The sequence below is a fragment of the Urocitellus parryii genome, chromosome 5 (genome assembly GCF_045843805.1).
Source record: "Urocitellus parryii isolate mUroPar1 chromosome 5, mUroPar1.hap1, whole genome shotgun sequence".
NCBI lineage: Eukaryota > Metazoa > Chordata > Mammalia > Rodentia > Sciuridae > Urocitellus > Urocitellus parryii.
In genome coordinates this window covers 180,207,725-180,225,668 of record NC_135535.1, presented here as the reverse complement: position 1 = coordinate 180,225,668, position 17,944 = coordinate 180,207,725, and the positions used below count along the sequence as shown (strand labels likewise).

Sequence of the window (17,944 nt, the reverse complement as noted above, 5' to 3'; positions counted from 1 at the left end):
AATGCAGACTCAGGAACCTCAGTGCCCTTTGCCTCACCTTTCTGCCCCTGCTTCTCTGCTTTAGGAATCCCTGACTCTAAGAAACATGGTGAAAAGCTGACTGTCCAGAGATCTTTAGTACTGGTGACTGTACTCTTTTTCAGAAATCAAAATGGCACAATCAGTTCTTTGAAGGAATCAATCACGAGAAAAATTTTGGAGTTTTGAATCTTGGATCAGACTCTACACAAATTACTTTTGTGCCTAAAAACCACACTATGGAGTCCCCAGAAAACTCTCTGCAATTTCGCCTGTATGGCAAGGACTACTATGTATACACACATAGCTTCTTGTGCTATGGGAAGGATCAAGCACTCTGGCAGAAACTGGCCAAGGACATTCAGGCAAGTGTAACTGAATTCAGACCTGCCCTTTCCACATCTGGTCCTCCAGCCCTCACATCCTGTTATTTTCTCTTTCTAATTCTGTAATTGGTCTGAAGTTGGTTATTGTACTTTCCAAACCCTTTCAGGCAGGATACCAAGCTACATCTGGTGGACCCCTATGAATTCTTCCATCCAGACATCCCCTCCTGTGTTTGTTTACTGCACTATCTCCAAGGAAACCACACATTTTTCCCCTTATCAATTAATTTCTCACCCCTGAAGGGTTGGTAATGAAAGCTGCATGCTAGAGTATCATTCAGGGGTAGGTTGTTGCAATTTATAAGCAAATGGTCTTCTATGCCATTTTTTATTTCCCTTTTCTACAAAGTTCAGAAAACAGGGTTGTTTGGAATGACCTGGAGAGGAAGAGAAAAAAAAACATTTCAGGAAAAACACAGAATTTATTAATCAACATTTTAAATCTTAGTCCTGTATGCTTTTTTGCATTTTTGAAGGCAAGAAAAGTTAAACACTCTGTTACAACATACAATTAAACCATCAGGGTCACTCCAGGTGAATTGGGCTGGCATGAAATAGTCAACACAGAGATAGAGAAATACCTTTTTCTTTGGGTTCTGCGATGAGTCCTCTGAACCAGCTCCTACAAAGGAGGCAAGTCAGGCAAGAAAAAGAGGGAGAGCATGCCTTGAATCTGGGTTTTATTGGGGGAGGCTGTTCCAATGGAGTATTTTATTCCCTAAAGGGCAAAGGGGTAGGATTACAAAGGAATAGGTGAGTGTATCTCAACCCATCAGGGTGACACCCACATCTGGAGCCATGCCTTGTTATCTGAGCTGGGATAATGCCCAAGTTACTGCGGCCTGGCACTACTGTGCCAGACTAAAAGCAATAATTGGTAGAACCTGGTGCATCAGAACTTAAAGGTGTCTGCATCCAGGGCAGCTCCGGACAACACTCCATATCATGAGAGTATCAGGCACATCCTGACAGAGCAAGGTTGTCATATCCAGCTGGTCTCTGTCTCTGCTGGAAGGACAACTAGTTCTCTCGTCTCCCCCTCTCTGATTCTCAAAACCACTATTAGTAAGAAGACCATCTTGGAGCAGATGCCACTGAGAATGGCCCACTGATCCTCAGAATTCCACTAAATTTCTTATCTACAGCCACCTCATTTCTTCTCTGTGGGGTTAAGGGTTAAAAATCACTGGATTCTATTGGTTTAAAAGACCTAACACATGTTCCACCTCTTGGAGTTTCTGATTCTCTGCTTGGGGAGATGAGGAGCCTCAGCCTCCCGTTTTTGAGAGTCTTGAGAATTTTCCTTGCTCCTGTTTTATGCAATTTAGCTCTAGGAACTCAGGGACATTCCCACCTAATCGTACTTCTGGGTCCAGCTTTAACTATATCAACATCTTGTAAATAGCTCAGTACATTAATATCTGGTACCACTTTTGGTGCCTGTTGTAGGAACTGTTTTTTAAACCTATTTCCAAGCATGAAAAAGTCAGGGAGGGGCATAATAATGCCATTTCTATGTGCTGCCATTTTGTACTATGCCTACACAATTAATGAAGTAGGATTGTGGCTTTTGTACTCCAACATTCACAAGATTTTTTTTTTTTCCATTCAGATGTTGAGTGATGGAGTCCTCAGGGACCCATGCTTTCATCCTGGGTATGAGGAAGTAGTGACAGTAAAAGCGCTTTACGAGACCCCTTGCATCAGGAGATTTAAGAAGATTCTGCCTTTTAATGCATTTCAAATCCATGGTACTGGAAACTATGAACAATGCCAGCAAAGGATTCTTGAGCTCTTCAACACCAGTTACTGCCCTTATTCCCAGTGTGCCTTCAATGGGGTTTTCTTGCCACCATTCCAAGGAAGTTTTGGGGTAAGTTTGTGAAATGATAAGTTTTATTGGTTAGAATGATTTTGGTTGAAGGTTATAGAATATGTGTCTATAGAGAGCTTAAATAATAGGATTTCTTTTAATCTCACATCATAATGTCCTGAAATAAATCAAGGTTAGTTTTTTGGCTCAACAATGTAGGGACATGGGATCAGTGTCTTCATCATTTTCTTGACCTTCTTGTAGTGCTAAGATGGCAACTAGTGCTCCAAGCATCACATCACCACATCAACACCAATGCAGGATTGACGTTAAGAGGTTCCTCTTGTATATGTCCCTCTGCCATTATGTGCGAGTACGTACAGATATCTTTTCAGATCACATTGACCAGAACTTCGTGAAATGCATATACTAAAATTTTCTGTGATAAAGGAGAAATTTTCAATAACATGGTTGGTTTACACTAATTATGGTTCATTTCCTGGGGAGTCTCTCCTAAGGATATTGATATCTCTATCTGGATAAAATCATGATTGTATAACCAAGAAAGAAGGGGGGCTGGAACCCATTAGAGTCTGCTACAAGTGGCTCCCCAATGTCTGTGGGACATTTGTTATAGTTAAAGCTTCGTCCCAGGGTTTCATAAACTGACTTCCAGACCACTCACGTATAATCGAATCAAGCCTTTATTGAAGCACACCGGTGGTGGCTGACCAGAACATAAAGCTGTTCCCCTGATCAGCCCCGAACAACTGCAAGGGCATTCCTTATAAGCCTGAAGACTGCAAAAGAGATGTTGGGGGGGGGGGTACAGCCAATGCAAGCAAGCCAGGTTACAGAAGCAGGACAGTGCAGTCAAGTGGAGGGAAGCCTAACCAATCACAGTTAGCCCAGTCACCCCAGTTACAGAAACAGAGCCCCGTTACCCTAGTTACAGAAACAATACCCCATTAGGTATTTCCGTGTTCTTAAAGGTTTCTATAGCAAAAGGAAAAGAACATCTCGCTGCAGTCATGACTCTTCTACTTGGCATGGCTATTTTACAGGCTGAAGTCATAAAACAAAATGGAGTCACATTTGCTCCTACTATCACACATTGACTCAGCTGAGGGTTTTTCCCTAAAAAGACATTTAACAAGTAGAAACTCAGGATACCTCAAAGAAGCATTGACGATACTATCATTTTGATTACATTTTGAAGAGTGGGAAATTATTTAATTCCAAAATCCTTCTTTTCCTAATTGTTCCAGAAGAAGATGAAGAAAGTGAGCAGAAGCAGAAGAGATGCCCCTGATCTACTCATTATTCAAATTACATGTCATGTTTCTGGAGATCAAGTGTTACTGCATTAACAGTTTAGGAGTATATTGCAAAATTCATTACCATTTATTAAGTGCCAGTTATGGAGCAAACACTATTTATATTCATTTGAGGCAGCATCCAAAGAAACAAGGGCTTTTATCTGTCTTGACTACTCTTTCTCCCTTTCACAAAATAGATCAACATGTGAGAATGGGGGGTTCACTTCCCCTTGAGGATTCCAGCAAGTGTCACAGAAAGAGCTCCCTGGAGACAGCACAGGACTGATGGTACTTAGACCTGACTTAAGTCTTGGCTTTTTGGGAACCTTTTGAGCTCCTCATTCCTTTGGTCTCTGGGAAAGCAGCAGGAGGTAGTGCCATGGATCCAGGCTTACTTTAATCGTGGCCCAACCACAGCTTCCCTCTCCTCAAGAATCCTGAGGAAAGTACATCACAGGAAAACCACTGGCAGAGCAATAGCTTTGGTTATTAGTTGGCTCCAACCCCCAGTTCAGAACAAACCAGAACCTCATTTGAATATTCTGTAACTGAGCTGGCATTGGTTGCCCACCATGGGATTTCTTGGGCCAGGGTCCTCTCTTGCCTTGAATCAAACTTCTGGAGGAGGAAGGAGGATACCACAAGAGGAAGGCAAGTGGTGAGGGCAGCTGGAGACAGCCAAGGGCCTGTTTAACTCCAGTCACTGCTAGGAAGTAAATGTGAAGGAAAAGGAACATGCCCTCTTTAAGGAGTTGACGTTTTAATGTCTCTGAACGCTTTGCCTCCTGGGAAACATGGCTTAATTCCTGCCTTCAACATAGAGCAAACCCTTCCTCCTTGAGGGAATGGAATTTTTTGCCTCTGAATGTGATTCCTGCAACCCAGGTAGGGAGAATTAATAGCTGGAAAAGGCGGTGGGTCCTTGAGCTCCCCCTAGCGGCCTTTCTGTTTGTTTTCTTGGTCTCTTGAGATTGTTCTGACTTCTAAACTTTAATTTGGTAGCCCCCTTAGATTAGCTCATTGTCTCCCTCTGCATAGCCTCTTTCTTCTCTGGATACATCCCTCAGGGTCACTGTATGATATTTACCTGTGTTTTGGAAAATTTTTTCCATTTCAGATATTTTTTTTGGGGGGGGCAGCGGTCCTCTTTGTAAATATTTTGCTTGTTTTTTCTCTAAAAATTAGGAACTATATTCTCTGTTTAGTTGGCAGTTGGCTATGAGCAATGGATATGCTGGACAAGTGGTTACTGGGGATGGGGAGCTGATTTGAGGCATTTACCAATTTCCATAGTGTAAATATTCCCACCCCAGTCTATTTCAGCCTCCCAAACTGACATGAACTACATCACAAAAATCCTGAAATTTTCATGTTCAGCTCTTGCGTGTCAGAGTCAGTTCAGCACACCACTGCAACAGATGTCAAGTGGGCCCTAGCATCAGGAAGGCGCTGACAGAGCTTAGCTCTTTCTCCTAGCAGTCCTCTCGCCACACTGAAGTTCTTTAGAAGTTCTGAGGACTGATTTGGAACAAATCATCTTCCAAGCATGCATAAAGTGTGAAAATGAATCCTGATGTTACATATAACTATTATGGAGTGATAAAAATAATTTAAAAAGAAGAAATTTCCATTCTCAAGACCAGGAACTTGAAGCATAACTTTTTGAAACACCAAATCCAGTTGCATTTCCATTATTTCCTGAAGCAGTTATCCTGTGTGTTCTCAAACCACAGAGCATTTGTTGGGAGGCGAGTTTGTGGACCATTTCAAGTGTCCCTGATGATCTAATTCTTAGTCTGTAAATATAGTATTAAAAACTGTTAGTGCTGTGTCTGCCTACACTGTGGCCCTTGTCACTAGGTTGAATCCAACGTGACAGGCAAAACAGAAACACCAACAAGATGGAACATCTCTGGGAATTACTTTGGAGGTAATTGGGGAAATGGCTTTTGAGATCAGATGGTGTCATTTATATAAACAAGAAAGGACAGAAACAGATTCAATGGGGACCTGGAAATAAAGAACATTTGAAATGTATTTGCACGTGCACGTGCACACAAACACACACACACAGTTGACCACTGAATAACATGGGGAATGCGGGCACTGATCTCTCCTTCAGTCCAGCTCCCATGTGTAACTTTTTTACAATAAGTATTTAAGATTTTTATTAACAAAGCCTCCTTGGTTAATTTATACACAAATTTTATTTTGTGCTAACTTTCTGAGACTTCCCACCTTTGGAATTCTGGTAAAAGTGGAATGTGAACTTTACTAAAACATTAGTAGATTGCTTCAGAAATGAAGGAAATATCAAACAAACAAACAAAACATCTTGACTATATCTCATATACATACACTAATTTCTATTAAATTAGACAAATAGTAAATATGAATACAGATTTGTTACAAATAATGCATCTTAAAAAACTGCCATTATTTTAGTGGAATTGAAGCATATGGCTTGTTTGCAGCAGGAATGCCCTGCAAATGGCATCTTTGCTTTTCTCTGAACCAAAAATGAGCTCCCACAGGGATCAAGTCAGTGTTTCTATGTGTTGGACACAGCCTAAAACTGCAATTTTCTCTTATAGGCATTTTCAATTTTCTATTTTGTGATGGATTTCTTTAACTTTACATCAGAAAAGGTCTCTCAGGAAGAGGCAATTAGGAGAATAGGAAACTTCTGCTCTCAGCCTTGGAATGAGGTAAGTACCTAGAGACTGCAGCCATCACAGTTGCACTGTGCCCCTGGCAGGTTGGAGGATGTGAGTCTGCTCCTGACCTCGTGCTGCCCTGACCAAGATCTAGAAAATGTGTCAGATAAGCCCAGATGGTGGGCTCAGGAATGAATTTACCAACATACCTTGATAACTTGACATACAATGTCATAGGTAAGATCTTGTGTTTCTCACCTACTGTGAAGTCTGGCAGCAAGCAGCTGCTGGCATGGGGTTAGCAGTTCATCTCTCTCTCATGCCATGTCCTCATGGACACAGATGGCTGCTCTGGCATCTCTGTTCAAACTTAGAAGAAGGTAGAATAAGATACAGCTGTCCTTTTCACAGGAAAGGAAAGGCTATTGCAGAAGGCCCATAGAAGTCTTTCTCTTGTTTTAAAATTTTATTATCAAGTTTTATTTTGGGGGTGCTGGGGTTGTGGCTCAGTGACACAGTGCTTGCTTAGCATGCATGAGGCATTGGGTTCGATTCTCACCACCATATACAAATAAATAAAATAAAGGTCCATCAACAACTTAAAAAAATAAAGTTTTTTTTGATTGGTACATAGTAACAATACATTTTATGCAGTACGATGTGATATTTTGACATATGTATACATTGTTGATCAGATCAGGATAGGGATTGCATCTATCCCCTTAAACATTTATCACTTGTTGGGATGAAAACATTCAAAATCCTCTTTCTAGCTTTTATGAAATATATACTATATTATTCTGAACTATAGTCACCCTATGTACAACCGAACACCAGCACTTATTCCTCCTAATTGTAATAACCTCTTCCTGTCTTTCCTGGTATACTTCATTCCCTTACCCCAGTCCCTTCCTTGCTCAACTCAGTGGGATCAACTTTTCTATATTCCACATATGATTGAGATCATACAGTATTTTTTTTAATTTTTATTGGTTGTTCACAACATTACAAAGCTCTTGACATATCATATTTCATACATTAGATTGAAGTGGGTTATGAACTCCCAATTTTACCCCAAATACAGATTGCAGAATCACGTCAGTTACACATCCACAATTTTACATAATGCCCAATTAGTAATTGTTGTATTCTGCTACCTATCCTATCATACAGTATTTGTCTTTTTGTTTTTGGTTTATTTAACTCAACATAATCTCCTCCAGATGCATCCATAGTGTTCCAGTTGACAGATTTTCATGTTTTTTTTTTAATGGCAAACTAGTATTCTATTGTGTGTGTGTGTGTGTGTGTGTGTGTGTGTGTGTGTATCACATTGTCTTTATCCACTCATCTCTCGATGGATACTTACAGTGAGCCCCTATCAAGGTTAAGGTGAATAAGACTGCAATAAACTTTGGGAGTAAACCATCATGTCACCTTAGGAACCAAATTCCTCAACAAGACTACTAAAGCAAGAAGTAAAATCAAGAGTCAATAAATGGGATGGTATCAAACTGAAAAGCTTCTTCACATCAAAAAACAAAAACAAAACAAAATAATGAAGAGAGAGCCCACAGAATGGGAGAAAATATTTACCGCTGGCACCTCAGATAGAGCATTAATCTCCATCATATACAAATAACTCAAAAACTGAACGCCAGAAAAATGAATATCCCAATCAATAAATGGGCAAAGGAACTGGACAGATACTTCACAAAAGAATAAATATGAATAGGTATATGAAAAAAATGTTCAACATCTCTAGCAATTAGAGAAATGCAGATGTTAAAACTACACTGAGATTCCATCTCACTTCAGCCAGAATGGCAATTATCAGGAATATAAGTAACAATACATGTTGATGAAGATGTGGGGGAAATATACAAATTGGTGCAACCACTATGGAAAGCAGTGTAGAGATTCCTTAGAAAACTTGGAATGAAATCACCATTTGACCCAGTTATCTCACTCCTTGGCATATTACAGTGATGCAGCCACATCAATGTCTATACAGCTTAATTCACAATAGCTAAGCTATAGAACCAACTGACATGCCCTTCAACTGATGAATGGATAAAGAAAATGTGGTATATACACATAAAGGAATATTGCTCAGCCATAAAGAAGAATGAAATTATTACATTTGCCATAAATGGATGGAACTGGAGACTATCATTTTAAGTGAAATAAGCCAGAACAAAGGCAGAATGTTCTCTTTGATATGCAGGTACAAACACACAACAAGTGGGGAGGGGAAGAATAAAAGCTCAGTGGATTAGATAAAGGGTAATGAAGGGAAGGGAGGGTGGTGAGAATAGGAAAGACAGTAGAATTAATTGGACAGAACTTTCCTATGTTCATATATGAATACACCACCAGTGAAACTCCACATCATGTACAACCACGAGAATGGAATTCTAATTAGAATAAGTCCTACTTCATCTATGTATAATATAATACACTGTCATGTATATCTAAAAAGAAAAAATCAAAAAAGGGAAGAAAAAAAAACAAGGAAAATAAAGGAGAAAAATTCTATCTATAGATAGTACATTAGGAGTGAAGATGTCTCTTTTGACATACTGATTTCATTTTCTTTGGGTATACATTTAGTAGTGGAATTGCTGAACCAGATAGTACTTCTATTTTTAATTTTTTTGAGGAATCTCTATACTGTTTTTCATAATTTCTGTGACAAATTTATATCCCCAACAGTGCCTGGCAAGCACTCTATTCCTGAACTACATTTCAGTCCTTTTTTTTTTTTTTTAATAATAGTCATTCCAAGAAAAGTAAGGTGGTATCTCACTATGTTTCTTTTGTTAACTGATGCCAGGTTCCACTACCAGAGATTCCTATTTAACTCATATGAGAATACCTAGCTAAGCATGAGGAATTTTTTATTGACACATAATATTTATACATATTTATATGTTACAGTATGATAATATGATACATGTATATAATGTATAATGATAAAATCAGGGTAACAAGAATTTCCATCTCCTCAAATATTAATGATTTCTATGTATTGGAAAACTTTATGTTCTTTCTTTCTAGGGATTTTGAAATGTATCATACATTAATATAAAGTAGTTACCCTACTAGCTATGGAACAGCAGACTAATTGCTCCTGTCTGTTTTGAAGTCCCTAATCTAAGCTCTGTCTACCCTACCCCAACAATTCCCAGTCTCCAGTGACCACTATTATTCTGTTTCTCTATGTGATAGTTTTTTTTTTAATTCTCAGAAATGAGTAAGAACATGTGATATTTGTTTTTCTTTGCCTGGCTTATTTCACTTTACATAATGTCTTCAAGTTTCATACATGTTGCTGTGATAGGATTTCATTCATTTTCAGCTGAATAATATTCCAGTGTGTGTGTATGTGTGTATGTGTGTGTGTGTGTGTGGGTGTGTGTGTACGCATACATACATACCATATTTTCTTCATCCATTCATCAGCTGACTCCATAACCTGGCTATCATGCGTAGTCCTGCAAGAAACATGAGAGTTGTTTTAGTCAGGGAAAACCAAAAGGCCTGATAAGAACAATGTAGAGGAAGAAAAGTTTATTTGGGGCTCACAGTTTCAGAGATTGCAGTCTAAAAACAGCCAGCTGCACTGCTCTGGGTCTAAGGCAAGACAGAACATCATGGCAGAAGACAGAGTTGGGGGATAGCATCTGAGGATGCGACCAACAGGAAGCAGAGAGAACATGTTCTGTTCACCAGGGATAAAATACATCCACCAAAGGCACACCCCAGTGAGCTACCTCCTCAGCCGCATCCCATCTGCCTAGAGTTAACATCTCATTAATCAATTCAAGTGGATTAAGGCCCTGAATAGGTTAAACTGTCATAACCCAATCATTTTACCTCTAAACTTTTTTGCATTGTCTCACAGGTGAGCTTAAATAGCTGGGGGACACCATATCTAAACCACAACATTTTGCCCCTAAAAGCTCATGACCATATACTAATATGAAATATATTTAGTCCAATTCTGAGAGTCCCCATAGTCTTAATAGCTCCAGCTTTGTCCAAAAATCCATGTCCAAAGTCTCCTCTAAGACTAAAGCAAACTCTTAAGAGGCTGTCCCCTGTAAAAATTCAAAGCAAGTTACATATATCCAATATATAAAGGCAGAGTAAGCATTTCCATTACACAGGGAGAAATCAGCACATGGAATGAAGGAATGGGACCAAAGCAAGACCAAAATCCAGCTGGGCAAACAAGGCCTTTGAGCTTCATGTCCCCCATGAGGCACATTGCATGATGATGTTGTCTCCAAAGGGATTGTGTACCTCTACCCCTTTGGCCTTGCTGGTTGAAGTCCAAGCGGCCTTTCTCTTGGATTTTACCCAATTCCTATAGTTTTCATTGGCAGACTTCCCAGGTTACTGGTATCTCTCAATCTTGGGGATCTGCAATGAAGCTTTGGCTTCCATCTTATATCTTCAGGCATTGTCCTTTCAGAGACTGCCCATAGGGAATCCGACTCTGCTATGCTTGTCTAGGCTCCCAAGCTATCCTTTGAAATCTCAGTGGAAGTCTCCAAGACCTCTAACTCCAGCATCCTGCAGTCCTGCAGAACTGGCACCATTTGGTGGATGCCCAGGTCTGCCACAATCTGAACAGTAGCCAAGCTTCCTGCAGCAACTTCTGAGTATCTGCATTGCTGAATATCGTGAAACATCTTCCTAGGTGCCCCTGTGCAAACAGGGGCCTCATATTCTCTTCTCAAAGGCATTTTTAATTTTACATCCTTGATCCTGAGATGGGTGTGGTCTTGCCATTTTCTGAAGTGCCCTAAAGCCATCTTCTCTATTGTCTCTGGTTAAAATAGTCACCATTACTTTATTGGCTATAATAACTATAACAACCACACCTTCCTTAGCCAGTGTTTAATTCTCATTTTTCTTGCCAAACTGCAAGTTTTCAAATCTTCCTTCTCTGCTTTCTGTTCCTGAGTATCATGGTAAACTTGGCTAACAGCCCCTAGCAATATCCATGCCATACTTCCTGAATGCTGTGCTACTTTGAGATTTCCTCTACCAGAGTCATAAGTTCTTCATCTTTAAATTCAGTCTCAGGAAAGTCTCAGCACATGGGCAAAATTTGACAACATCTTTGCCACAATGTAACATGAATGACCTCTAGTCCATTTGCCAATAAAGTTCTACTTCTCCTCTGCAATCACATGAGCTCAGTCTTTACTGTCCATTTGCATTTGGGTCTTCTGAACTCCACCAGAATCAGCCATAAAGGTCCACTTGCAACTAAAAGTTTTCCAGCTTGCACCTCTAAACTTTTCAAAATTCCTGCCACAAATTCCAAAGAGTTCCCAAATCTCCTGAACCAAATGATCAGGATATTCACAGAAATGACCTCAATTCTCAGTACCAATTTCTGTTTTTAGTCAGCATTTCTGTTGCTGTGACCAAAAGACCTGACAAGAACAACATGGAGGAGAAAAATTTTATTTGGGGGCTCATGGTTTTAGAGGTTCCATCCAGGGTGATCTGACTCAATCTCTCTTGGCCTAAAGCAAAGCAGGACATCATGGCAGAAGGGCATGGGAGAGGAAAGTAGGTCAGGACATGGCACAAGAAGCAGAGAGAGCTCCACTCACCACGAACAGCATATAAACTCCAAAGCCATGCCCAGTGACCCACCTCCTCCAGCTGCTCTTCACCTGCCTACAGTTACCACCCAGTTAATTCCTATCTGTGACCAATGCACTGATTAAGCTAAAACTCTCATAATTCAATCATTTGTCATCTAAACTTTCTCGCATTACATTAACTTTTGGGGGACACCTCATATCTACACCATAAAAGGAGTACTACAGGTATCTCTTGGATTTCATTTCCTGTGGATATTTTCCCAGGTGTGATATTGCTGGATCATATAATAATTCAATTTTTAATTTTTTAAACACTCTCCATTCTTTTTTCCATATGGCTGTACTAATTCACATTCCCACTATTAGTACATAAGAGTTCCCATTCTTCTAAATCCTCACTAGTATTTATTCTGTGTCTTTTTGATACTAGCCATTAAAACTAGAGTGATATTTCATTGTGAAATGATATTTCATTGTGGTTTTGTTGTGCACTTCCCTGATTAGAAAATTGAGCATTGTTTTCCTATACATGTTGGCCATTTGTGTGCTTTCCTTTAAGGATTCAGATAATTTGCCCATTTTTTTAGTTTGATTATTTGGGTCTTTCTGCTGTTTGAGTTCCTTGTGTATTCTGGATATTAACCCCTTGTCCGATGAATAATTTGTCAATAATTTCTACCATTCTGTTATTTCCTTTTTAATGCTGGTTGCTTCCTTTGCTGTGAAGAAGCTTCTTTGAGATAATCTTATTAGTCTATTTTTACTTTTGTCGTCCAAGTTTTTGGGGTCTTATCAAAAAAAAAATCTGCCTACCCCAGTACTACTTAGACTAATATTGCTAAAAGTGAACATCCTTATCTTGCTCCAGATCGTAGGATGAAATGCTTTCAATTCTTTTCCACTAAGTATGATGTTGGCCATGGGCTTTTCTTACATAACCTTTATTGTGCTGGGGGTCCTTCTACACCTATTTCTTGGGAGTTTTTATCATGAAGGGATAGTGAATCTTATCAAATGCTCTTTCTGCATCTTTTGACATCCCAGTTAGACGATAGGGCTTACAGACAATATGTTTTTCAAAAAGGGCAAGAAACTTAGGGAAAGACAGGGCAGGGAGGTACCACATATAAAATATTTGGCAGAGTTTTGGGTACATGATATATCTTTAAAATGTTAGTTCTTTCTCTGTTCATGGTGTCCTGGAGGGAATTCCCATCTTAAGGGCAAAGAAATGGAGCTACAAACAGAACTCTGGGCTGACCAAGAAATGTCCTAGCCTGTTGTCCTCTAATTAAGGCAGGAGGAGGAGCAGAGCAGGCTATATCATCACAACAGCTAGATGGATAAGGGCAGGGAGTGGCAGGCAGCTCTTAATATCTTCAGTAGAAAGTGGGATGAACAAACAAGGACTCAACAAGATGAGTGAGGACTTTATGTGAATCAGATATTTTTAGAAAGGTTAAGTAAGGAGAGAATTCAGAAGGTAATATGCTGGCACTTTCAGTATTCTTTAGCAAAATGCTTCTTGAAGTGTGTTCCAGAGCTCTGTTTCTCAAACATTATTGTGCACATAAATGACCAGAGAATTGTATTAAAATGCAGATTCTGAGTTGGTAGTTCCAGGGTGAGGACCAACATGATCCCAGAGGATGCTGATACTGTCAGTTCAGGGTCTAAGCTGAGTTGTGAGGGATTTTAGGAATTTGTTTCCTTTAAATACCTACAGAGACTCTGAGCCAAAGCCTCTGTTCAAGAGCATATAGGACACTCCAATTAAACAATATCTTGAATGTAAGAAAGGTTAATGGATTTCTTACATTCAATATTTTGTACAGATAATGCTAATATGACTGCAAAACTCTAGCTTTAGTGGACAGAATAATACACTAAAATTAACTCTTTCTGAACTTTCTAGATCACAGGAACTAATTTTTTTTGCAACATCTATTAATATTTTACAGGACCCTAAGGAGGAATAGAAACCCTCCTTAGGAGACTCTAAACTAAACATTCTTGCACCTACTGAAAGAGAGCAACACCAATCCCAAAGCTACTGGGAAAACTTGGCCTTAGGCTCACATGGGCTGGGCCTTTCTCCTTGCTTCATCAGGTCTAATAATAAGGAAGAAAGACATGGATATGTGCCTTTGTACAGTATATTTACTTTGCTTCATTTCTAGGTAAAGACATCCTTTCCTAAAGTAGACGAGAAGGAACTGAGTGAATACTGCTTTTCTGGTATCTACATCCTCTCCCTCTTTACATATGGTTATCACTTCACAAACAAGACCTGGGAAAACATTCATTTTATGGGCAAGGTAAATTGGCTATGTGTTGGGTTCTGGGGAGGTTGGGTGGTAGCTACTAAAGAAGCTTGGGTCTTGAAAATGGTGGGAGTTGACCTGATTTGTTTTGGCCTGATGTTCTCTTCTGCCATTTCACCCCTAACCCATGCTGCCATACTGTGTGAAGCCCTGCTGGGAATATCAACCACCTATGGGCATCTCCCCAAGGAGCGCAACCTGCATTCTCACTTGTACCTGTCTGCCCACAGAACAGTGGCTAATTGTCTTAAAACAAAAAATGAGAGGTTAATATAAATCATTTCAGTAGCCACAGTGATTGTGTTGTGCTGACTTCAAAATCCCTCCCCAAAGCCCTTTTCACAAACTTGGAAAAGATGATCATGGTTCCTTATAAGGAATGGAGGCCTTGTTGGTTGTTGCTTCAACACTTACCAATCTGAGAGCTCTGTGAGGAAAGGAACTGACTGGCTGGGAATGGGGCTGTGGCTTAGAAGTCACACTGAGCCTGAGCCCTAAGACAACTTCACTGCTGTGCTTTGCCATAGCGCCACCTGCAGGTAATCAGGAGTAGAGAAACAAGCTTGATAACAATATCAAGAGCAGTCTTACAAAAGGTTTTAAAACTATGTCCACTAAGGGAAAACACATTTTAACCCTATTTAAAATATGGTGATTTCAAGCAAAACAAACATCAAAACATATATTGTGGCAGCTCCAAATACAGTAGTATGAGTACACTCTTTTCAGTATGGACCCTCTAACTCAAACTCAAATGTTTTCCTGATTTCAATATCTCAGACTCCCTTTCATCCTATCACAGTCTATTTTGTTTCTCTGAAGAAACTAGTTCACATTTTGAGTGACATAAGAGGCACTGTATTTATAGTCTTAGAACTCCAGTGCATGATCTGGTATTTCCAAAGCTTGGGTGATAACTCCTTTACCTCTGGAGCCTTCTTGACACGTGCAGTCAGATAAGGTTTCCATTCCCCACAGGAAGTGGATGTTTTACAAATTATTAATTCCCAATATTAGTAAAGGTATGGGGGAGAAGGGACATGTACTGTTATGACAATGTGTTCCAAGAGCCTTAAAAATGGGCATATCATGGTGTTCAATTACTCCATTTTTAGGATTTAGAAATGACTGGCTAAGGTGAGTGAGAGTGATTATATAAGGCAGTTCATGCCAGGGACAATGAAATGGAAACAATGTAGGACTCTCTTAATAAACCTGGAGTATGTTCTCTAGGGATTGTTAAATGAATTATTATATGTACAATTTAACTCCACTTCTTTGTAATTAAAAAATTCTCAGAGAGCACTGGAAGGATATGCCACATATAGTGTAGCAATTTCTGAGTGGTGACGTGTGATGGTTTTAATTTTCTTCTTTCCTTCTATCTGTACCTCCTAATACTTCTTCTGTGGCCATGCACAACTCATGTAATAAAAAAACATTTCCACATTTAGCATTCAAAGATTCCCTACATGCCAATAAGTTCTGAGGTGACTGGAAATTATTCCTATAAGAGGATCACTGCGTGTTTTATCATTTAATAAGAAACCTTCCCATGCATGTGCATAGTCTGCCCACCTTGGTGAGGTTGATTTACTGGGATTATTCCACAGCTTTCCCCTAAGTGAATCATGTAGAAGGCCTGTTACAGATGTTCTTGGCTTGACAAAAGTGTAAAAGGCCAGAGACATTCATTATTCCTTCACCCTTTTACCTGCTTCCTCTCACCTCCCCTCATCCCTCTTCCTCACTCCACACATTCATTTAAGCAGGAGAATAAGAATGCCAAGTTCCAAAAGTGCAGTGGGCAGTCACTCACCAAAGGCCTTTCTGACTTTGGGACTATGGCAGTGAGGCTTCAAACTCTCTTCTAATCCTTTGTTTGTATTTTCCCCACAACCATATTCCCAATAGACTATGAATTCAGTTCATTTAGAAAATTGCGCAGAATGCAGTCAACATAACAGCTGTGGTGACCTGGATGAGGTTGGAAGAAACCTGTAAAGTATCTCCTTGGACCATAAACAACACATTTTCCTTGCTCTTGCAGATCCGGGGCACCAACGCCGGGTGGACATTGGGCTACATGCTGAACATGACCAACAAGATCCCAGCTGAGCAGCCATTCACCGCACCTCTCTCCCACTCAACTTATGTGTTCCTTATGTTCTTCTTCTCCCTGTTGTTGGCCATAGAGATCACCGCAGCCTTGTTTATCCTTAACAAGCCTGCACATTTGTGGGAAGAAATGGTATAGCAGGAGCACCTGAATTCTTCTGCCTGGACTCAGAACAAACCTGCCTAGGGAGTGCCTCCCTCCATGCAGCAGTGTGTGGTGGTGTCCAGCAGCCTCCTCCTGTGCCTGCCAGGGTGTCTTGACTAGCACAAAGCTTCCTTGGCTTCCTCTGAGGCATTTCCTTGGAAGGCAATTCACCACCCTCTGCTTCAAGAACTTCCTGACAGACGCTGTCTTTTATGAGTCTTTCCCACCTACCTTGTCCTCCTTTGTATTGTGTGCTTGTGCAGGTCTTTGAGACCTGCCACTTTTCATGATTTTTGCTTTATAAAAGAACAATATTGACTCTGTCTGGAAGAACTGAGAGTCCTGAGTCCTGTGCTGGGAAGTGGATTGGCTAAAAGAAGAATCTCAGGAACTGGTTCAGTCTTATTCTTTGAGGATCCCTCTCTACCCCCTGCTTCCCATTTATTAAGAAAGCCATACAATGCCTTAGGGGAGTGCAGACCCTATGTCCTTCTCAGCCTTGCCCCTTAGGGCAGGAGAATTTTCTAGAGTAGGCAAACGTGTGCTAAGACCAAAGAGTTTTGCAAAGGGATCTGTGCCAATGCAGTTAATAAAATTCTTAATCCTTTTGACATAGGAGTGTGAATTTGTCACACATTCCTAGGTGATGTTCAATGCTACCAAGTGGAATGCTCACACAGGAGATTTTTGAAAAGCAGATGCATGTATAGGCATTCAGATTTCAAGAGAAACTATGAAATAGGTATATACATGCTAGGAAGAAAAACACAGTTACAAGTCAGGGTTGGGAAAGTGCACCCTCCAATGCATCTTTGGAGTTTTGAGCTCATTATGTTAAAACACATATAACATAAAATTCACCATCTGAACACTCAATTCAGTGCAGTTCAGTGGCAATCAGTACATTTGCAATGATGTGCAAACATCAGCTCTGTTAGTTCAATAACATTTCATCACCAAGAAATTTCAGAGACAAGACTGTCACAAACCCCTCAGCTAACAGCTGAATGTGCTAATCAACTTCACTTCAAAGAGGACCAGTGGAGTTTTAAAGGAAGGCCAAATTTTATTGTCCAGAGGTGTCATTTAGAGATAGGGTGGTATCAGAATGGAGTGGTATGCTTTTGCCCTGTCAAAGTAATTACATGCCATAATGGACCAGGAACCCAGTCTGAAAGTGTTGTTACCATCTCTGTCACCCAAACTTGGGCTTCCTTTACTTATTCCATGGAATATTTCATGAAAGAACTAGCTATAGGCCTTATCATGGAGCCATGAGAACCTGTGCTTGCTTCCTTTAAGGATTGCTGCAAGGCTGAGGCAGGAGGATTGTGAATTCAATAGTTACCTGTTGAGTGGGACTGAGTGGTGATGTCTTATTCTCACTACTACCAGGCTCACAGTCCATGTCTGGATCTGGGGACTGACTGTTGAGCTGATGGGGGAAGGAAGAATCTCCCAGAAACAAGAAGCCAAATGTCCCTAAATCTGTTGAATAACCAAGCCATTTTTATAACAGGTGAATATAGATTTA

General features: G+C 40.1%; 1 protein-coding gene across 1 annotated transcript in view; it reads left to right on the top strand.

Moving 5' to 3' along the window:
- LOC113187105 (ectonucleoside triphosphate diphosphohydrolase 1-like) overlaps positions 1 to 16,404 on the top strand; it is a 32,102-nt gene extending 15,698 nt beyond the window's left edge. The window contains exons 5-9 of the mRNA XM_026394770.2: positions 144 to 383; positions 2,017 to 2,277; positions 6,131 to 6,244; positions 14,004 to 14,141; positions 16,198 to 16,404. Of these exons, the coding sequence (XP_026250555.2) occupies positions 144 to 383; positions 2,017 to 2,277; positions 6,131 to 6,244; positions 14,004 to 14,141; positions 16,198 to 16,404 (960 nt within the window). The remainder of the gene's footprint in view (positions 1 to 143; positions 384 to 2,016; positions 2,278 to 6,130; positions 6,245 to 14,003; positions 14,142 to 16,197) is intronic.
- Positions 16,405 to 17,944: the final 1,540 nt, after the last annotated feature.